The 20,542-nt window shown below is 39.0% G+C and overlaps 1 protein-coding gene across 1 annotated transcript in view; it reads right to left on the bottom strand.

The window, feature by feature from the left end:
• Lrp2 (LDL receptor related protein 2) overlaps nt 1-20,542 on the bottom strand; it is a 192,545-nt gene that overhangs the window by 46,583 nt on the left and 125,420 nt on the right. Inside the window, exons 40-51 of the mRNA XM_071619302.1 lie at nt 19,967-20,155; nt 17,130-18,050; nt 16,531-16,696; nt 15,930-16,088; nt 14,110-14,399; nt 13,203-13,406; nt 12,118-12,360; nt 8,513-8,638; nt 7,043-7,165; nt 5,733-5,864; nt 4,274-4,475; nt 578-873 (exon numbers count right to left, since the gene is read on the bottom strand). Of these exons, the coding sequence (XP_071475403.1) occupies nt 578-873; nt 4,274-4,475; nt 5,733-5,864; nt 7,043-7,165; nt 8,513-8,638; nt 12,118-12,360; nt 13,203-13,406; nt 14,110-14,399; nt 15,930-16,088; nt 16,531-16,696; nt 17,130-18,050; nt 19,967-20,155 (3,051 nt within the window). The remainder of the gene's footprint in view (nt 1-577; nt 874-4,273; nt 4,476-5,732; nt 5,865-7,042; nt 7,166-8,512; nt 8,639-12,117; nt 12,361-13,202; nt 13,407-14,109; nt 14,400-15,929; nt 16,089-16,530; nt 16,697-17,129; nt 18,051-19,966; nt 20,156-20,542) is intronic.

Genomic DNA, 20,542 nt, shown 5'->3' with positions numbered 1-20,542 from the left:
ACCTTTCTTTCAAAGCATTTGTCTTTGATTAAAGAGACAATGCCAGCATACAATGCTCCTGTGATCAAACGCCACAAACAGGAATTCAAGATGCTGCTAAGCAAACAGTACCCATTTTGTAAATTCTCAACTGGTTTGCTTATGGTGGTGGGGGGTAAGGAGGAGATTAAAATTCTCCTATTGAGAACCTGAGGACAAAACTGAAGAGCCAGCTAAGCAGTCCTAGCAGAGAGATGCTTCAGGCAATACGTCATTCCAAGGGTCTAAAGATAATCAACACTGTTCATTCTTGGGCACCTTATTCAGCAGACCTCTTAAAAAAATGGCCTGAATATTTGTTCATCTTCTATTCCCTCTAATGGTTGCTTAACTCAAGAATTATCTCCCAAAATATGGTGGTGTGCCTGTCTTGCATGCCAGGAAATCTTTGCCTTTTGATATCAAAGCCACAAGAAATTTTTGGAAATGTGCACACAGAAAACAGATGGTAAAGTCCTGGTCAGTCTTGAAGGACTGAGAATCCACACCAAGCCATTAGCCGCCTCTGTCCTTTTGGTAAGTTTTCCACTGTACTCACCACAGCCTTTCTCATCACTGTTATCGGAACAGTCATCCAGGTGGTTGCAGACTTTCACCATCTCGAGGCAGTGCCCATTGTCACATTTGAACTGATGAGGCGGGCATGTGGCTTCTGGGGTGTGGCACAGGTGCTCCAGCTCATCAGAGTTGTCCCCACAGTCGTTCTCCTCATCACAGACATAGTCCTCATTAATGCAGCGCCCATTCCAACAGGTAAACTGACTCTCACTGCAGGTGGGGTAGGAGCAGCCCCTCTCATCACTATAGTCACCACAGTCGTTGCGCCGGTCACACCTGTGTGAAGGGACCCAGAGTGGCTGACAAGACTCATCTCTCATCCAAGTGTTTCTTCTCTATCCACCTGAATGACAGCTTAAGCTTGATCATTTCAACAAGATGGGCAATGACTCGGTCCCCTTCCCTCCAGAAACTACATCTTCCTCACCAATAATATGTGGCATTTGTACAGCATGCCCAGGTGCTACCATGAGAAATGTGAATCTAGAGCTTTTTAAAAAAAACCCACATTCATCTTTTCCCCTAGTTGATAGATTAGAATATTCCTCAGATAATAAGATAGCTTAATTGCACAGTCAATATCCCAGTGACAGAAGTACCCATACCCAAGTGGAAACTCAAAAGGGTGAGTATTGTGTATATAAAGGTTAAGATCATTGGGTGTGTCTGCTAAGAACATGTTCTCTTCCAACTGGAATCATATTTGCACTAGCAGTCCTATTCATTCTATCCTTCCATAGTCCCATGGCCATTTATCATGAGATATGGGCCATTATGGTTCTGGGAAGGAGGGAAAATTAGTAGATTAACATGAATATTGGCAAAGGAAGAAGGCCTATTGTAGTGCTAGAAACTATTTGGGGACCTAACATTCCCAGGCATGAGGACCATATAGTTCCCTCAAGTGATGTGAACCAAACAGGTCTTTCTTCTCTACACTATTCCAAGATCCCATAAAAGTCATGATTACTAAAGAGGGTTCTGCTGACAATAGCAAACTCATCCTAAGTGTAAAGGAATTTAGGCTAAGGACAGACAAAACTCATTTTGATAATTCACACAACAATTTACGATAGAAGGCCCAGGAGCTGGAGGCAGAACATTGCAAGACCTTAAAAAGCACGGAAGGTGAATGTGATCAATCTTACCAACAACCTACAATCAACTTGCTAATCGCAGTTGCCATCCACAGACCCAGGTCCCTGCCAATGTGATTAACACCACAACATATGCATGGACCTGTGAAGAAAGCCAGGACCACAGCACACTGACTCTGCCCCACTTGGCCTCGTGGGAGCTATTATAACTCATTTCTGAATGCTTTGAGACACCAATGTTTTCCTCTCTCTAATTCCAGCTCAAGAGGGAAAGTCAGGTGAACAAATCACCATGATTTTAGGCACAATTGTGTGTCATTACTCCAGTGAGCTGCTCAAAACTCAATCTCAGGCAGGTGCTTTGGCAGCATTAGTAACAAGCCCAGGAAAACAGTCAACAGGAAAAATAATCCCATCCAGCGTACCAAATGGGGGAGCACACATTCTGCCAAGCAAGCAAGAAGATGCACGTTAACAGGACACTTGGAGGCTAATGGTGCTCCAGACACACAGAAGTTCAAGTTATTTTAAACCCTATAGCTCAGGCTTCCAGGCATATGGGATTTGGGGTATTGGTTTTTTTGGTTGTTGTTGTTATTACTCTCATTGTTTTTCCTGTTCTGTTTTGCCATATCCCTGGGCAAAAGCAATTTGGAAATTTCAGGGGGAAAAGGATAGGAAGGGAGAGAAATAGGAAGAGAGAAGGGAAGGAGGGCAAGAGGGAAGAAGAAACAGAAAGATGAATTAAGTCAGTAGAAGTCTTTTCAGGCAGAGATAAGTCATCTGGGAGATCGTAGTAAGAACAAAGCAGAGCTCAGAATGCTTAGAAAGGGAGCCAAAAAAACCCAGAGTCTGACCAAAATTAAGCCTTTTTAGAATTCTATTCCATAGATTTTATGCCTAGGTTTTCAGAATATATTAATATCTAAGACTAATGATATTAACTATTTACTGGATTCAGAACCAAAAAGAAGTATAACATAGTACACAGGTAGGGAGAAAATACAGATAAAAGAAGATTAATTTCACCATAAAAAGCAATCCAGAGATTATATCAGTTAAATACAAACAAAGCATGTTGAATGCAGTTTCACTACAAAATGAGACAGTTCCCTACTCCTGAATATCTTCTAATTGTCAATGAAGAAATTCTGCCCGTTTGGCAAAGTCCACTTGGTCCTCATCAGGGATGAGACATCCTGTAGAGCACATTTTCTACATAACATTTATTTACTTTAATCATTTCTAATCTTTGATCATCATGCTAAGCCCCTGCTTCATTTTCAGCCTTCACAGAACATGACTTAACCTTCTCTTCTTCTCCAGGACCCCATCATAAACATGCAATTTACACCACACTGTATCCCAGATGCAAGTCAGCACCTATTGATGGACATCTGCCACTAAAGCAAATAGCCCCAGAAATTCTGTTGCTCCAGTCCTGGGCCTGCTTCCTCTAGCTTGCCATCTCCTTCCCCAGCAGGATATAAGCTGACAGTTCCGAAGCTCTCAGTATGCCTGTGAGGCCTTTAACCATCCATGGCACATGCAATATCTTTCTTAGCTTCCATTCCATGTGTCTAAATGCCTAGCATATATTTTCACCTCAGGAAATCCTACGACATCAAACTCACCTCCTCTGCCCTTGTAAAAACCCCTTTCTGGGCTCGCCTATCTTTATTAATGCTCTTACTATTTTTCTTGTCCATCAGGATTACCCTTCCTTCTATATCCAAATATTTGCTAAGTGGGGGTGATACAAGTTTGGGGTATTAAGAAAATATAAATCACTTGAAGTGGCATATTTGAAGAAAGTGCTAATAGGATACACAATAGGATATTACAGGAGTGACCCCCCCAAACTGGCGAGCTATGAGCTAAATCAGTTTGACCCACAGAGTATTTTAAGAATTTAAATATTTGGGGGGGCGGACATTTAAAGTCAGAATATTTTGCAAGGAAATCCAGATTTCCAACTTTTCCTTTAAAAACGAGCATCAGAAGATCTGGCCCCCTACACTCCTGCATGCTGAACAATGTTTGCAGTATTCAGCTAGAACACACATCTCAGTTCACTCTCCACCCCCGCCTCTCCCTGTTGTCTCCTTGACCCTGAGCTAAGTGCCAAGCTCCATTTATCATCATGCTTGCACTGTTATTTTTTTTATAGCTGAGACAGGAAAGTGAAAAATTTTTGCTCCCATGGTTTTACTCCAAGTGGAAAATGAAGAGGGTCACTGGCTTTGAGAAAGAACTTTCTTACATCAAGCCCAGTGCATTCATCTCCCTATCTCTGCGCAAGGCCACATGATAACTTTCATGGGTGCTACACACTTTTGCCTTCATGGGCCCCTTTATCCATAAAATTATTTGATATAAGGGCAGACATGTTAATATTGCATGTTAAAACGCTCTCTTTGACCAACGTTATTCTTTTTTTTTTCCTTTTGATTTCAAAGGAATCCAAACATCTTCTTGCTGTGGGTTCTAAGTACTGTGGCTACTGGGCTTCATGGATAAGTCAACCCTGACCCTCAGGTATTTGAGGTTTCTGGGAGATTTTTCCATCCCCAATTCACCTGTATGTTGATCGGATGCACAGTCCATTACTGCAGGTGAATTCATCTCCAGAGCAAGATCTCCTGGTGCAGTTCTGATGCTCATCAAAGGCATCAGCACAATCTGCATCGCCATCACAGACCCAGGACTGGGGAATGCATTTCCTGGCTGGAGGTCTGCTATTTACACAGAAAAACTCGGAACTTGAGCAGTTTTGAGCCTCTGAAACCAAAGCACACAAGAATCAGATGACAGTCTTTACAAATAGTCCATTCTCTTGCTTATGGTACTGAACACTCTGATGGATGAAAGAAAATGGGAGGAAAGCAGGAAGACAAATCACCTGGCTACAATAATAATAGATCATGACATAAGTACCTCCAAAAGTCCCGTTTTAATTGCTTTAGACTCTGGATTTTTCAAAAGAAATCAACATAATAAAACACCTCACCTAGTTTTCCCTAAAATTAACAGAAGATCATATTTTTCCCCTTAGGCTTCAAAAATTCTCTTCCATTGTATTAATTGGATACCAAATGCCTTAACATTTTGATAACATTTTTTAGTTTATAAGAAGTATTATAAATACAAAGTGAGATAGGTTTTTTGTTTTGTTTTGTTGTTTTTTGTTTTGTTTTTGTTATTGGTACTGGGGATTAAACCCAGTGGTGCTCTACTACTGAGCTACATCCCCAGCCCTTTTTATTTTTTGAGATAAGGTCTCACTAAGTTGCTGTCCATCCTCTTGCAACAGCCTCCCAAGGACCTGGTTAGTGAGATAGCTATTTTTATGACAATTCTACAGATGGGAAAATTTAAGCTTAACATGGCTAACTAGATGGCTCAAAATCTGAGAACGAGGAGAAAGAGCTAGTGCTTCAACTCAGGTCTTTTTTCTCCAAAGATAGTGCATCTCCAACTACATTATAGCAGCTACCCCAAGTAGAATAAGGGTGAACAGGAGAAATATGTGTCAATAAGAGCTGTCAGAAACCATGACACTGGGAAGAAAGAGATGTAGACACAGAATTGTTAGTGTCTGCAGAATAAAAGAATGTTACCCAAACCCATTGTTGATTCATGAGGCAAAAGAAGAAAGGGGAAAAGTGTTTGCTACAGTCCATGTACCCACCTCAGAGAGAGAGAGCATTTGAGGAGCATTTGAGAGCATTTGAGGACCACCCCCAAGTCATTTTGTATAGGGCTAATGTCAAATACAAGAATCAGGAAGCCACTGCTCTCATTGTTTTACCATGGAAAAACACCCTGCTAAGACACCTCAGATAAGAACTTCCAGCTTTGTTAACAAAAGAAAATGGTGTTATGCAACCCACTGAAAACAAATAATTGCAATATTCTATGAGTGTGCAGTCAATTAAGCAGGAATGTGCCTGACAATCAGACCTTCCAAATCCAGAAGAATGACTGTACCAGTCCCTCGAATGCCACTCTGCAGAAGATGTGACTGGCTTCACTCACCACATTGGTGTCTCTCATCTTCATCACTCATGTCCCCACAGTCATTGTCACCATCACAAATCCATTCTTTTGGGATGCACCTGCCACTATCACATTTGAACTCTTGACTTGAGCACGTTCGCTCATGGTGTGCTAAAAAGAGTTAAGAAGCAGTCTCAGTGAAAACAGTGGCTACTGTACACACCTAACAATTATTATATCCTGTGCAGATCCTCAAAATACTACGTGCCCTTTGTTTTCTGTGTAAGGGGAAAGAAACCTGACAAAGAGTTCTGGTTAACACTCTGTAACCACCAGCATTAGAACTCACACCCCGGAGAAAAGAGAAATAGAAAACAATCTGCATTTAAATGTAAAACTATGCTAGTGGCGCTAAGAAAATATCCCCCAAATAAAAAGTTTTATATGTGATAGTATTTATATACATATGTGATAGTATTTACCATAACAATATTAATAATAGGGAAAAAGTAAACTCAATTCTTAATAATAGAGGCAGTTAACTCTATGATAATATAACCACTCAATGGAATATTATATGTCATAAAAAGGGAGTATGAAACTATACAACAAGGGTGAGTAAACTTTTTCTCAACCAAACAGTAAATATTTTAGGCTTGCAGGCTACATGGTCTCTGTCACACTTACTTGACATTGACATTGTGCAGGAAGCAACCATGGGCAATATGTGACTGCAGTCTAATAAAACTGTCTATAAAGATGGACAACTGGCCCACAGTCATAGTTTGATCACTTATATAGCAATATGATTTATCAACAGATTAAAAAAGCAGTCTCCAAATGCAAACAAGGTACAATGGCTTCCAGGAATACAACAAGAGGGTCCCTCAAAGTTCATGGGAAGCTCAGGCAGCTGGAGAACTTCACCCCAGAAGCTTCACTGACAAAACAGAAAGAGTTTGTGTGCCTACGGTGTGCTCCTTCTGTGTGTGTGTGTGTGTGTGAAGAGTCCAATCATTTTTGCCTCTTCCCAGTCTTATGAGCCAGAACTCAGCCAAATTCAGAAGTTCCAACTGAGAGTCAACGAAAATTAAACAACTATAAACAGGCACTGTATTAGTAGCCTAATCTCATTTTATCAGCAGCACCCAGCGACTTCCATATTCTGGTCAGCAACTTACACATGTCTTTAATGAACATCTGCAGAACTGTTGTGGCATCCCAGCTGGGAGCAGGAGCAGGGAGACCTAGTGTCCTGCAACATGACTCTACTCTGCATGTGAAGTGGTTGAAAGAGACCAGAGTTCTCTAGCTGCACCGTCTGCTTTCAAGCTCATTCACTCTCTTACCACAAGAGGCAGGTTCATCGGAGCCATCGAGGCAATCAATTTCTTCATCACAGTACCAGTATGATGGAATACAGCGCGGGGGAGATGTGCACTGGAACTCACTACTGGTGCACGTGTGAGTGGCTGGGGGAGGGAAAGAAGATGACAGGTGTGAACAGGCACAGCATGGGCCCATCAGCCTTAGCAATCTGCCTGTACCTCTAAACTGCATAACAGCTGCTGAGAAACAGAGGCTGGGACCTGAGAAATAATGGGCTTTTATGTGAGCTTTGCATGGGGAGGGAGGAGTACTGGAGATAGATAGAAGGCAATATGCCCCAGTTTCCTAGAATTTCCATTCCAGATTCCAGAAATCCAAAATATAAATTCTATTTGATAGAAATACCAAAGAACTGTCTTTGTGATATATAAAATAAATCATGTAAAATACACTAGTTTTATTTTTCTGCTATAGTAGGAAATTAAACAAATTCTACTGAAGTAATTAAAAGCAGTGGGATTTTATCTGAGTTCACCCCACACATGTCTTAACCATGTTAGACTATGATTCGAGTTAGTTCTCATCGTCTTTATTTTTATAATCCAGAACTTTTATTTGAGAAAGCAGGAGAGTCTGCCAAATGTTTAAACATTAGTTCTCTTCTCAAGTAAACTTAGATGGCTCTGATCGGATGTATTCTTAAATACACAGGCACAAACCTGAATTAAGTCTTGTCATTCTTCTCCTCTACAAAGCTCTCTTGCTTTGGCCCAAGAGGTTTGATGATTTGCCAAGGAAATATTGTTAGGAAAACAAGGTCCCTGAAAGGTCAGCAATAACTCCAATCTGCCAAGCCCTCTCTAGTGGCTGCATCCTGAATTTTGCTTCCTTAGGTTGCTCTTAATACAACTGATTCCTGTCTCAGACGATAGCCTGGCCTAGTATAATCATGCCCTATGGTTTGCTTGGGAGAGGACCAGTGACCAGAGTTTAACTACAGGGAAGGACAAAATTCTTAGAGTATGAATCTGTTTACACTAACAGTCTCAAAGTGATACTACACAGCTTAAAAATGACCTTCTAATTTGTCTTAATAAACAAAGTTGCTAAATAAAGCTTCCTGAAATTAAAATATTAAAAGGCTATAAAAATACTTTCAGTTACTAATGGCCACCACCATCATATTTTGACTAAATAGTAGGAGTTTAATATGCAAATCCTGCCTGGAGCTTCAACACTGGGAAAATGGCTTTCCAATTGTAGCAGGTCTCTGGAAATATTTGGGGGCTGGGCATTCAGGCAGGGCATAGAGGGAAGGGGTTTCTCTTGCCCCTCCACCCACATCCTAGAGCAAGTGTCTTCTGCATCTGCTCATAAACTAAACTTGAGATGATAACTGAAAAAAGTACAGATACTCAGGTTCTATCTTTGCTTCAGCTCAAAATGTGCACCTCCAGAATCAGGAAATGAAGAGATTTTATCATACTCACTGCAATAAGTGGGGTTTTCATCGCTCATATCTCCACAGTCATTGTCGCCATCACACAAGTACATTCGAGGAATACAAATGTTTGTACTCTGACATTTTGTGTATCCAGACTGGCAAGTGCGATCAGCTTGAAAAGGACAACCAGATAAACATTTGGAACATATCCACCAAATATACAGTATCAACAATATCTATGCCAGCAGAACTATTATAGACTTCAAACCACAGGAGGGGATTAGAGAAGCCCAGTCCCTGACATTGATGTTACCTACAGATTATCTAGTGAAGAGATACTGCCAGCTGATGCTAAACAGGGAGCCAAATAGAGAGCTGAGGAGAGAAGGAGAGGTAGAGGCTCAACTCAACTAAACCATGGCATATCCACACAACGCAGCAACCTGTAGCTATAAAAATAATGAAGCTCTATAAGTGGATACACAATGGCAGTATGATCTCCAGGATATATTGTTAACAGTAATAGAAGATTACCTTTTGGGGGAGGGGGAGAAGAAAAAGATAATTATACAGCTTGAGTGTCCCTTTTCAGAAATGCTTGGGACAACAAGTGTTTCAAATTTTGACATTTCTGGATTTTGGAATATTTGCACATATATAATGAGATATCTTAGGGATAGAACCCAAAGTGTAAACACTAAATTCATTCATGTTTTCATACAGATAGCCTGAGGCACTTTCATGCAATTCATGATGTGGAATTTTCTACCTGTGGTTCATGTCAGCAATTAAAAAGTTTTAGATTTTGGATTGGGGTTGCTCAGCATGTGTCCGGGTATATGTGTGAGTGTGTGTGTGTGTGTGTGTGTGTGTGTGTGTGTGTGTAGTGAGCAAAAGAGAGAGAGATGTTTCTATTAAAAGCAATAATTATTATGAAAAATAAACTAAAGAAAATCATCACCCCGTGGGAAGATTGAGATAGAGATGACAAAACTTCCGTAAATGCACCTTGTCATAGTTTTAACTTCAGAACCACGTACCATTATTTTGTACAAACAAAACAATGTAATCAAAGTGAAAAAAGAAAAGCGATTCTTAAAATTTGGCAAAAATACAAAAGGAGGCTAACTGTAAAACAAGTTGATACTATAACCCTACAAAGAAAAAAAATTCAAATGTGTTTAAAAGCAGTATATTGCCTCTATGTCATGGGGGCATAATCTAAGAATAAGAAAGACCTTGCATATATTTATTGTTATAAAATTATTTCTGTGGTTATAATAATCTTGAAATTATTACAGGCATTTCAAAATTATTGCAAAATAAAGGAAACAAGTAACTTATGTTAATGTCATTAAGAACCAAAATTTTAAGCATAAGAGAAAGGATGGATTTATAAATTTATTAAGTGAACAATCTATAATCATAAATTTAAATGATAAATACAAATGTAATATTTTTTTCTTAAAAAAAACTGCATTTCCTAATTCTGTCCACCGAATAAGCCTATAGACAATGAAAACCCAGTAGGAAGGGGCATTCAACACTGCAATAATTTCTAAACACCAAAAAAAAAAAAAAAAGACGGATGACATCTCCTTGGATAAGAGGCTAATTGCTGGTCTGGGACAGAAAACGTACAAGACAAAACAGACTATGCTATACAAGACCAAATGGGGTCACATCAAAGACAGAGAACTAACTTGATAGAACTTTAACTGGCCTAAAATAGGACATTCAGATACCAAAAAAAGAATAAACATGGACATTGTATTGAAACAAATATGTAGATATCCTTGAATTCAATAATATTAAACAATCATAAACTTATTGTTCACTGATCACCAACTCCTTACTCTGAAAAACCGACAAATGGAAAGAATTAAGCAATTCACTGTGCAGATTGTAATTACCATTAAATGGTTGATAAAGAAAATTTATTTTTAAAGAACTTCAGTGAAATAAATGGGGAGCAAAAATAGAATTTTACAATGTCCACTTTGGAACATAATTGATTTATGCAATGACCATTCGTGGGTACTAAAAGCACTGGGTGAAAAGTTGATGGGAACTTGGTAAGGAAAGACTCAGGATGACACCTGGGTCCACCCATGTTACTGTCATGCAGAATGGGACAAGCAAACATTCTGTGCCTCATGATGTGATATAACAAGAAATGCACAGCTCCCCAGAAGCACTCCTACCCAAAGAGTAGACCCTAACACAATCAAACCTCTACTCTAAATTCCATGCACAGAAAATAAGAGGGATGAAATTAATTCAATGGACCAATTATAGGAGTAGTCAAATTCAGAATGTGGGATATTTCCCAGAAAAAATCTGCCAATTTTTCTTCCAAATCAGTGACAAAAAGGATGGAATTGTTGTGACATAAAAGTGATTAAAGAATCTTAATAATCAAAAAATCAATGTGCAGATCTTGTCTGAATCTTAATTTTGAGCAGAATTAACAGTAAGTAAAGGTGAAAAAAATTTGAATGTAGACTGCGTGGTCAAAGATATTAAGTAAGTATTGTTGCTTTTTCTAGGTTTCATAAAGGCACTGTAGTCGTTATGGTTTTGATGTGAGGTGACCTCAAAAGCTCATGTGTCAGAAATGCAAGGTTTAGAGGTTTAATGATTGGGTTGTGACAACCTTAACCCAATCAGTGAATTAATCCCCTGATAGGGATTAACTGAGTGGTAACTGAAGTCAGGTAAGGTGTGGCTAGAGGAGGTGGGTTCCTGGGGTGGGTCCCTTCTATGGACTGAGACCTCTGAGATCCCCCAAATAAACTCTTCCTCCTCCAATTGTTCTTGTCAGGTATTTTAATCACAGCAGCAAAAAACATGACTAAAACAGTAGTTGTATTTTGAAATGTCTTTATCTGTGAAATCCATGTTGCTTTAAAATTCTAGAAAAAATGGGGAGATAGGTGAAACCAGGTATGTATGGCTGATAATTGTTGAAGTTGGGTGAGGGGTATGCTGTACTATTTTTTTTTTTGGTATATGTTTGAAATTTTCATAGGAATTTTTTTTTTTTTTTTAAAGCTTGCCTGGCATGTGCTAGGCTCTGGGTTCTATCCACCAAAAAAAAAAAGACACAAATAAATACACTAGTGTATAGAATAGCTCTTATCTACAAAGCCACAAAACTGGTTTATCACAGCCAAACTAAAAATATCATACTAGAACCTACATTCTGGGTCTTTTGTCTTCCTAAGATGCTAAGGTACAGTTCAAAAATCAATTCACTACAAAGCTATTTCCCAGAAAAACTAAAGAGGAAAACTATTTTAGTCAACATGGTATAATATAGTTTTTTTGCACAACAAACATTAACCACAATACACTTAGGCAATAAATTTTGCAAAGATTTTTTAAAAACAACAACAAAAAATTTATCAAGAGGATCTGTAATCTAGCAGATTTGTAAACCAAGGACAAAATATTCAAGATTAAAATATTCAACAATTGCATGAACCCACCAATTTAAGTGAATAAAAAGGAGGTAGAGTTGTGTTTTATAGAATTTAGTGCACTATATCAAAAGGAAACTGTGTTTCAGAAAGCCTTTGTTTTTATGTAAAAATTTCAACTCTAAGACTTGACATTCGAAAATACAGGAAGTACTAAAGTTAGACTTACGGCAATTTATCTCATCTGAAGTGCTGTTATCATGGCAGTTATTTATGCCATTGCAGACGAACTCGATGGGTATGCACCTCCCATTACCGCAGGTAAACTCTGTGGTGTCATCGCATTTCCTGTACAGACACCCGGCCTCATCACTGTTGTCTCCACAGTCATTGTAGAAATCACAGCGATAGCCATATTGGACACATCGCCCGTTGTCACAGGTGAAAGCCGTAGGCAGGCAGGTGTGAAATGCTGGGTGGGGAGGGGACATCAAAAGAAAACCTCTAGATAAAAGCATCCTTCTAGTTTCTAAAACACTACAATAAAATAAAATGGACTCTCTGAGTTTACCTTCCCAGGCAAATATGGCTGCAAATCAGACTGCATGCCAAGCGAGATAACACTTTAGTCAGATTAAGCAAAAATAATGTTGTATGCCTTTTTTAAGTAAAGTATTGCAAAAAAAAATCAAAATCACTCCAATTCTCTACAATCTCAATTTAAAAGTTTATGTCGGTCATAGGAAAGCATTTAAATACAGTTTATTTGGGGAAAACAAAAACTCCTAGCCCTTACATGGTCTGTTAGGGAAAGGTTTCCAACCTTCAACCTCCCTGATAAATTTTCATGGTCTTCCTCATTCCATTCACATGACAGCTGAGGACTGGGAGTGACTTCAATAAAAGTATTGCATTAATAAACTTTGGGCTATGATAATTAATAACAATCACATATTAGATTTCTCAGTCTTGGGATCTTATCACACCCTATGCTAAGCGTTTTTATTATGGCTCTCTTGCTCCTCACAAGAACCCTAGTGATCGTTCTATTTTACAGATGAGCTGTCTGAAGCAAATAACTTTCCCAGGGCTATATAGATTATAAACCACATGGCCAGGATTTTAATCCAGTGATTTTGCTTATAACCATTCCAGAGGTAATTTAACAGAAGTACAGCCTGAGTTATCCGAATAAATGTCTTTCAGCTCTGACAGAATTCTTAGGCACTAATTTCAACCTCATTCACACACAACAGGATTCTGCACCAAGCCCTATCGTAAAGATGTCCTCAGCGCCCACGAAAAGCAACTCACCACAGACATTTTCCAGCTCATCACTGCCATCGCCACAGTCATCCTCATTATCACATTTCCACTGCTCTGAGATGCAGTACCCAGTGAAGCAGGTGAAATAGGATTCATTACACCGGGCCCCAGTGTCCACAATACAGTGTTTATTATTATTGGCCAGATACCATTGACCCTCATGTGGACACTGGCACTCAGCTCCATTTGGACCTGGGAACAAGAGAAACCACAAGATTAGTGCAGCAAACATTCAGAGTCTCCTCCAGAATAGCTTTTGCAATAGCTTCTACATGAAACACTTACCCATTAGCCTTTCAACCATATTCCGAGTCACTCTTCCATTAAGAATGACAACCACCAATTTCTAATAAATGTGCTAATTTACTGTAATCTTCAAACAACTACCTAGCATCTGCAAGAGCAATGATTCTCTTTTCTCGGTAGAATTTACAAAGCAACAGTACCAGAAAGCACATATTCCTTCAAATTTTTCTCCACGAAATACTATGAAACACATATCTCACCCAAAAATATCATCAGAAATACTTCAAACTACAAACAATACTTCCTAAGCAGAAAATTAAATCTTTTTATGAGGAACATAAGCTCATGGACGAAATTTTCTATGCAAGTCATGAAGTGGGATGGCCAAAGCCCTCATCTTATTTTCTACCTTTACCAAGTTTGTATTTAAAACACCTTCATAAGATGGCTCTGTGTGGAATAGAAAAGAAACCTAGCAAAGACTTTCCCTCAAAATATAACCCCATCTATTTTATAAGTTACCTTGAAATCAAGGATATTTGGGCTTTTTCTCTTCTTGTTAAGATGAACATTTCTTCCACCTCCCTTGCCAGGTGTTTTTTACTATGATTATTCTATAGGTTTTCACCTTCAAGGGGCAACACCTTACCTGGCACACAGATGTGGCTGCAGCCTCCATTAAACTGATCACAAGGATTGCTACACTGCTGTTGTTCATTTTTCCTAACAGTGCAAATACCCTTAGGCTGAACAGGCAAACTTAGGGTCATTGCCATCAGATCTGACCCATCATATTTGTTAGCTCGGTAAATTCTTCTTGTGTAGAAGTCTGTCCAGTAAATATACTGGCCATAGAGGGTCAAGCCGAAAGAATGAAAGGCTGTGCTGACAATGACTTCCCGGTCCATGCCAGTGAGAGTGCTGCGCTCAATCTTCTGCCTGAAGTGGAGGGGGAGAAAAAAAAGAACAAGAAATTGCTGAAATCTGGGAAGAATAATGATTAGGCCCACGCATTCATTTATACACACCCCAACTGTCAAGCGAGGTATATGGCAGCTGGAAATGTTTCTTTTGATGATGGGAGGTCTTATTCACTTAACAAACAATGGCCTACCCATATTATTGACTTCCAGAAATGAATATAACCTACAAGAGATCCTACAAAAGGAACCAAGCTGTCATTAAAAACAAGAGAGCAGGGGCTGGGGTTGTGGCTCAGTGGTAGAGCACTTGCCTAGCACGTGTGAGGCCCTAGGTTCGATCCTCAGCACCACATATCAATTAATTAATTAATTAATTAATTAAAGGTATTGTGTCCAACTACAACTAAAAAAACAAAAATTTAAAAAAAGAGAGCAATATGAAAAGGTACATGTCACGCATGGTACTTGGTGTGGAGTGCCCTGTAAATGCTCCCAAAATATTCACTCTCTGTCCTGTCCACTCCCTTGGTGACTTTTTCAACTTGACATTTTTTTTAGTACTTTGAGATATTTATCTAAAATGATCCAAAATCAGACACAAAAAACTGCTCAAACAGAAAATGAGCAGTTTTGTTTTGTTTTGTTTTGATGAGAAAATGAAGACAAGATCTGGATATTGAATTCTGGGCACCACAAGACCAAACTTGTGAGGAAATATGTTCCTTGTGAGGAAATGTGTTTACCAATTACAAAAACCATGCATGTTCCATTAGGATGACTGGAATGTGAGACGTTTTGGGGTCACTTGGAGAAATTACATGCAACATTAGACATGACAAAATTTATAAGGAAAACATTATGAAATTTGCTGAGAAGAAGCATACCAAAGGAAAAGGATTATTTGAGAAGAGGGCCAAAAGTCGAAGACTAAAGAGGATCATGTTTTCAAAGACACTGAATGATAAAGCCCAGGGAAAATTTTAATATCACTATATATTTAAAAGTCATTCATGCCAGGCACGTTGGCACATCCCTGTAATACCAGCAGCTGAGGAGGCTGAGGCAGGAGGACTGCAATTCAAAGCTAGCCTCAGCAACTTAACAGGGCCCTAACAACTCAGTGAGACCCTGTCTCAAAATAAAAAACAAAAAGGGCCAAGGATGTGGGTCAGTGGTTAAGTACCACTAGGTTCAATTCCCAGTACCAAAAACATATATATTTTTTTCTGATAGTTACCTAGAATCTTTTGATCATAAATTGAGTAGTTACATTTGCAATTATAGTTGAAATTGCACATACAATTTAGTGATACATCTTTAGATATCTTTTAGCTCATAATTATTCAATCTCACAATAAAGTTAAATTTTCACAGATAGAACATACTCAAGCTAGAATATCATATAGTTCCAAAAACTGTGATTCTATGTTTTGGAAATAACTTTCTGGCAAATTATATTTCATCACATTAAGCAAATCTCTCTGCTTTGGAAGTAGGAGGAAGAACTCCTCTTCTCAACCCCACATGAACTACCAGAGACACATACAGACTAGCATCCGCCCAATACAGAAGGTCTGTCTCATAGTCCAGAGTGAGTCCATTGGGCCAAACCAGACTGGTGTTCACAATGGGGACCCGGAAGTTTCCTGCGAGTGTGGCTCTCTCGATTTTGGCATTAGTGCCCCAGTCAGTCCAATACATGTACCTAGTCATCCAAAAGAAGAAGTCATAATTAGTTCCATAAGAAACCTCAGAGTCCTTTTCACTTAAAAAAGTAGCAGCAATCTTTAATTACAAATTGCCATTAATATGGGTCTCAGGTAGGGAACCTACTCCATTCCTAGCCACATGATTTACCCAAAAGGGATTTACTGAGCATTGATTTCCTAGAATGCTGCCAACTTTCCTCCCACAGGAATGAAGCTCAAAACTTTCCAGGTAAAAACCACTTAATACTCATTTACCCTTCTATAAACCTATAAACCTTCCCAGGTAATAACCACTTAATACTCATTTACCCTTCTATACACAGTCAGAGTTATGAACCCTTAAGATACTGGCTCTCTATGAACATAAAATAATTTCTGGCCCCACTTCCTCCAGAAACAAGCAAACAAAAATACAACAAAAGACCAGGACATACATACCCTCTGCAAGGATCTAACACAATGGCTCTTGGTTTTGAAACGCGGGCTATCACGGTACGCTGAGATCCATCTTCAGCCATGGAACTAATGGTCTGATTGTGGTAGTCACTGTAGTAAATTCTTCTATTGATCCAATCAAAGGCAATGCCATCAGCAATCCCTACATCTGGACACACACCAGCAGCAGAGAGACACAAACACACATGAAGACATCAGAATCATAGTGCACTCTAAGAACACTCGGGCCAGGTGCAGTGGTGCACACCTATAATCTCAGTTACTCCAGAGACTGAGACAGGAGGATCACAAGCTCAAGGCCAGCCTGGGAAACTTAACAAGGCCCTGTCTGGGGCTGTAGCTCAATAGCTTGTCTCACATGCATGAGGCCCTGGGTTTGAACCCCAGCACCACCAAAGAAGAAGAAGAAGAAGAAGAAGGAGGAGGAGGAGGAGGAGGAGGGAAGAAGAAGGAAGAAGAAGAAGAAGAAGAAGAAGAAGAAGAAGAAGAAGAAGAAGAAGAAGGAGAAGAAGAAAGTCATTCATGCATGTTGACCCTGTTTTATCTACACCTGAGATAAACTCCAGTTAGAGTGCACTTACCCGAAGCAACGACAGTTGGAGTATGGGTCCCAGAATACAGGCTGACATAGGAAATCTGTCCATGTTCAGAATCTACATTTTGTGTGAAGTAGATTCTATTATTTATGCTGTCATAGTCCACAGCAATGGCATTTTTTTCCACATTTATGCTTTGGAAGGGTGGACTATGGTCTTCAGGGTCAAAGTGTAAACTTCTCAAAGAATTATCCAAGGCAAAGATGAGGAAGTTTTCTGTTGAAATGGCACAGCTCTTGCCATCATGTTCCAAGGTCCCAAAGGCACAGCCACATTTTGGAGTATGCAAACCAGGTATAGCAAAGCAGAAATGAGAGCACCCACCATTATTTTCCAAGCAAGGGTTGTTGTTGACCTCTGCTGGTGTCCGGGGCTGGACACGTTCATCAAAGATGGTCACATCTCTCAGCCAGTTGATATCGTCTCTTATTACTGTGAGTGACTCATTGTTCTCTGGTTCCTTGCTAGCTTGGAAGATTTTTTTCAAATTCCTATCTACCCATATGATAGAATTTCCAAAAACAGTGATGCCATAAGGAGTTGGGTATCGATTGCCATAACGAACCACTTCAGATTCCCCTCCATGAAGAGGGATCCTTGCAATTATGTCTAAAGAATCATCAACCCAATAAATAAAGCCATTGCTGTGGTCTACTGCCAAGCCCCGTGGTGTGACAATGCCCTCTGAGACAAGTACAGTTCTATTGGTACAGTCAAGAAAAGAGCGTTCAATCTTCGGTTTCTGCCCATAGTCAGCCCAGAAGAGATATCTGTTCTTGGGGTCTACGACAATGTGCCTAGGCATATCTACTGTGGTTTTCAGGAGAACACGGCGGTAGGTGGTGTTGATCCGCAGCACTTCTATCAGTGTTTCAAACGCAAAGGCATTGGTGAAGTAAAGATTTCCTAAAGGAAAATAGGAGAGGATGCTGATGAATGGAAAAACCAAGAAGAGAAAAGAAAGGGAAGACCTTTTCAAATTCAGGACAAAATATGTGAGGTTGAAGTTGGGGTCAGTAAATGATATCATTTCCAAGATAATAAATAAATATCTCAGTGTAGCTTAGAAAAATAAGTACTTACTCTTAAGAACTAAAAAAAACATGTCTTCAAATTCAGAGAGAAAGTGCCCATCTTCAGCTTCTGAAGCAGATTAGAATGCGTAGCAAATGTCCTAGCTTGCTTTCTACCAAAAGGTATATTTTCCAGAATGTCCTTCCACTTCTACCAAAAGCACTAAATTTTTAATACCCACTTCAAAAACCCTAAATACACATTATCATGGCCTAATTTCTACTCCAACTTGACAAAAGAAGCATAGAGGGACAGCCATCAGCACCTCCTGTTGCTACCAATATTATGGAAGGCTCTCTGTGTTTACAAGTAACATGAGATGTTTTTCTATCTTTTATAATGAATGTTGTTGTTCCCATTCCATGGACCTTCTAAAAGCCACCAAATCCATGGTCCAATTCCCTTTGAGTGTTACAGCACAATACAAACACTAGAACAACAATTACATGAAGATAGTATCATGAATAAAGAGTGATCCCGAATTATTGATTCCATGTAGTTAAAAATCTGTTGTTGAACTATCAATACTGCTTACCAAGGCATACATAGTGCCTGTATCTGATTCAAAACACCTCTAGATAAATCAAGCTATATTAAATATGTTCCTGGTATCTTTTCTTCAATACCTATCTCTACTTGAGAGCGCTCTCTCTCTCTCTCTCTCTCTCTCTCTCTCTCTCTCTCTCTCTCTCTCTCTCTCTCTCTCAGAGAGAGAGAGAGAGATCCCCAATCCTTTAATCCAGAATTGCCAAACTTTCCTCAATAGAGCAGATATAAATATTTTAGGCTCTGCAGTGTATTTGGTTGCTTTCACAGTACTCAACTGTGCCTTGAAACATGAAAGCAGCCATAGATAACACATAAGTGAATGGGCATAGCTCTGTTGGCTATACAACTTTATTCACAAAAAGAGGCAATAGGCTATATTTATTCCACTACCCATAGTTTGCTGACCCTGCTTTTACAATCAGGAATGATGGTTAGGAACTCAGTTAAAGCCTTATTTAACTATGCTACCTTATTTATGATTTGCAATAAACTATTATAGACCTAGATGTTAATATTTCATAATAGATATTAATATTTCCAAGTGTTGACTGCTTACCACACTTGATAACACACACTTACATCTATTTTGACTAGAATTGGATTATATTCCAAAAAATTATAACACATTTGTTTCCTAGAGTGTAAGTAAAAATGAGCGGTAATTCAAACGTAAGTGTATGAGTCAATACAATTAATGTATACTGCAACAGTCATACCAAGAAAATGCTATTAGAAGCATATAAGGACCAAAAGGACTTTTATACATTAACAAGAGAAGCAATTAAGTATTTGCAATTAAAATTGCTCGACTTTAAAAGTATGAACTTCATTTTATGATTTACATCATTTTTAATATCACTTTTTCTTTGAAAATTTAGGCATTTCTAATTCAGAAACAGGGGCAAAATCCAAGTGTAAAAACCACAAATTGATCTAATTTGACATTTCTAGCCATTTTTGCCTGCAGTTTTGATTGTTCTAATAATAGAAGAAAATGATATGGTTAATCTGCAGTGAAACTGTCAACTGAAACACCTTATCATTTATTTAATACACACAATTTATCTCAAATGACCTCAATGATTGTCTGGAAAAATAAATCAATATCACTTGTAGTTAGGTTAAACTCCTCAGCATAAAATTAGATGATAGGCAAACACAAAAAAATTTTCAATAAAATCACTCTATAGTTTACATACCTGCCACCCAATCCACTGCAATGCCACGAATTCCATTTCCTCCTATCCCATATGTAACGATGTTTGTGAAAGAAGACCCATCTGGTTTGATTCTACGGATTGCATTGTAAGATGCCACAGAGCTGCTATAATCACACCAGTAAATAAAGCCAGAGGCCACATGGACATCTACATGTAGCACATTTCGCCCTAGAACATTTAGGAAAAGATCATCAGACAATGCCGGAAACAGTGCTTTTAAACACCAGCACTTCCTCTCAAATACCCATTCCCAGCTCCTCGCTCTAACCATTCCCCTTGTTAGGAGGTGAACCTATTTGTTTACCAGTTATTTAAAACAAACATACTTACCACCCAAATCTTGGCTTCTGAACAGTATTTCCTACAATAAGGAGCTACAGCTCCTGGGAGAAAGGGCTGATTATAAGTTTGGGACATCAATAGAGGTTTGGGAAAGGCATTAGCCTGGAATATCTTATGGTACCAAGAAGCAAGGAAGCACTCAAACACTCATGGGATCATGTCAAAAAACAGGGAGCCACTTGAAGAGACTTTCTCTACCCAAGATGGATCAAT

Source organism: Marmota flaviventris, chromosome 11 (assembly GCF_047511675.1).
Source record: "Marmota flaviventris isolate mMarFla1 chromosome 11, mMarFla1.hap1, whole genome shotgun sequence".
In the NCBI taxonomy this organism is placed as follows: domain Eukaryota; kingdom Metazoa; phylum Chordata; class Mammalia; order Rodentia; family Sciuridae; genus Marmota; species Marmota flaviventris.
Note: the sequence above shows the minus strand (reverse complement) of the source record. Positions and strands in the feature narration are given on the sequence as shown.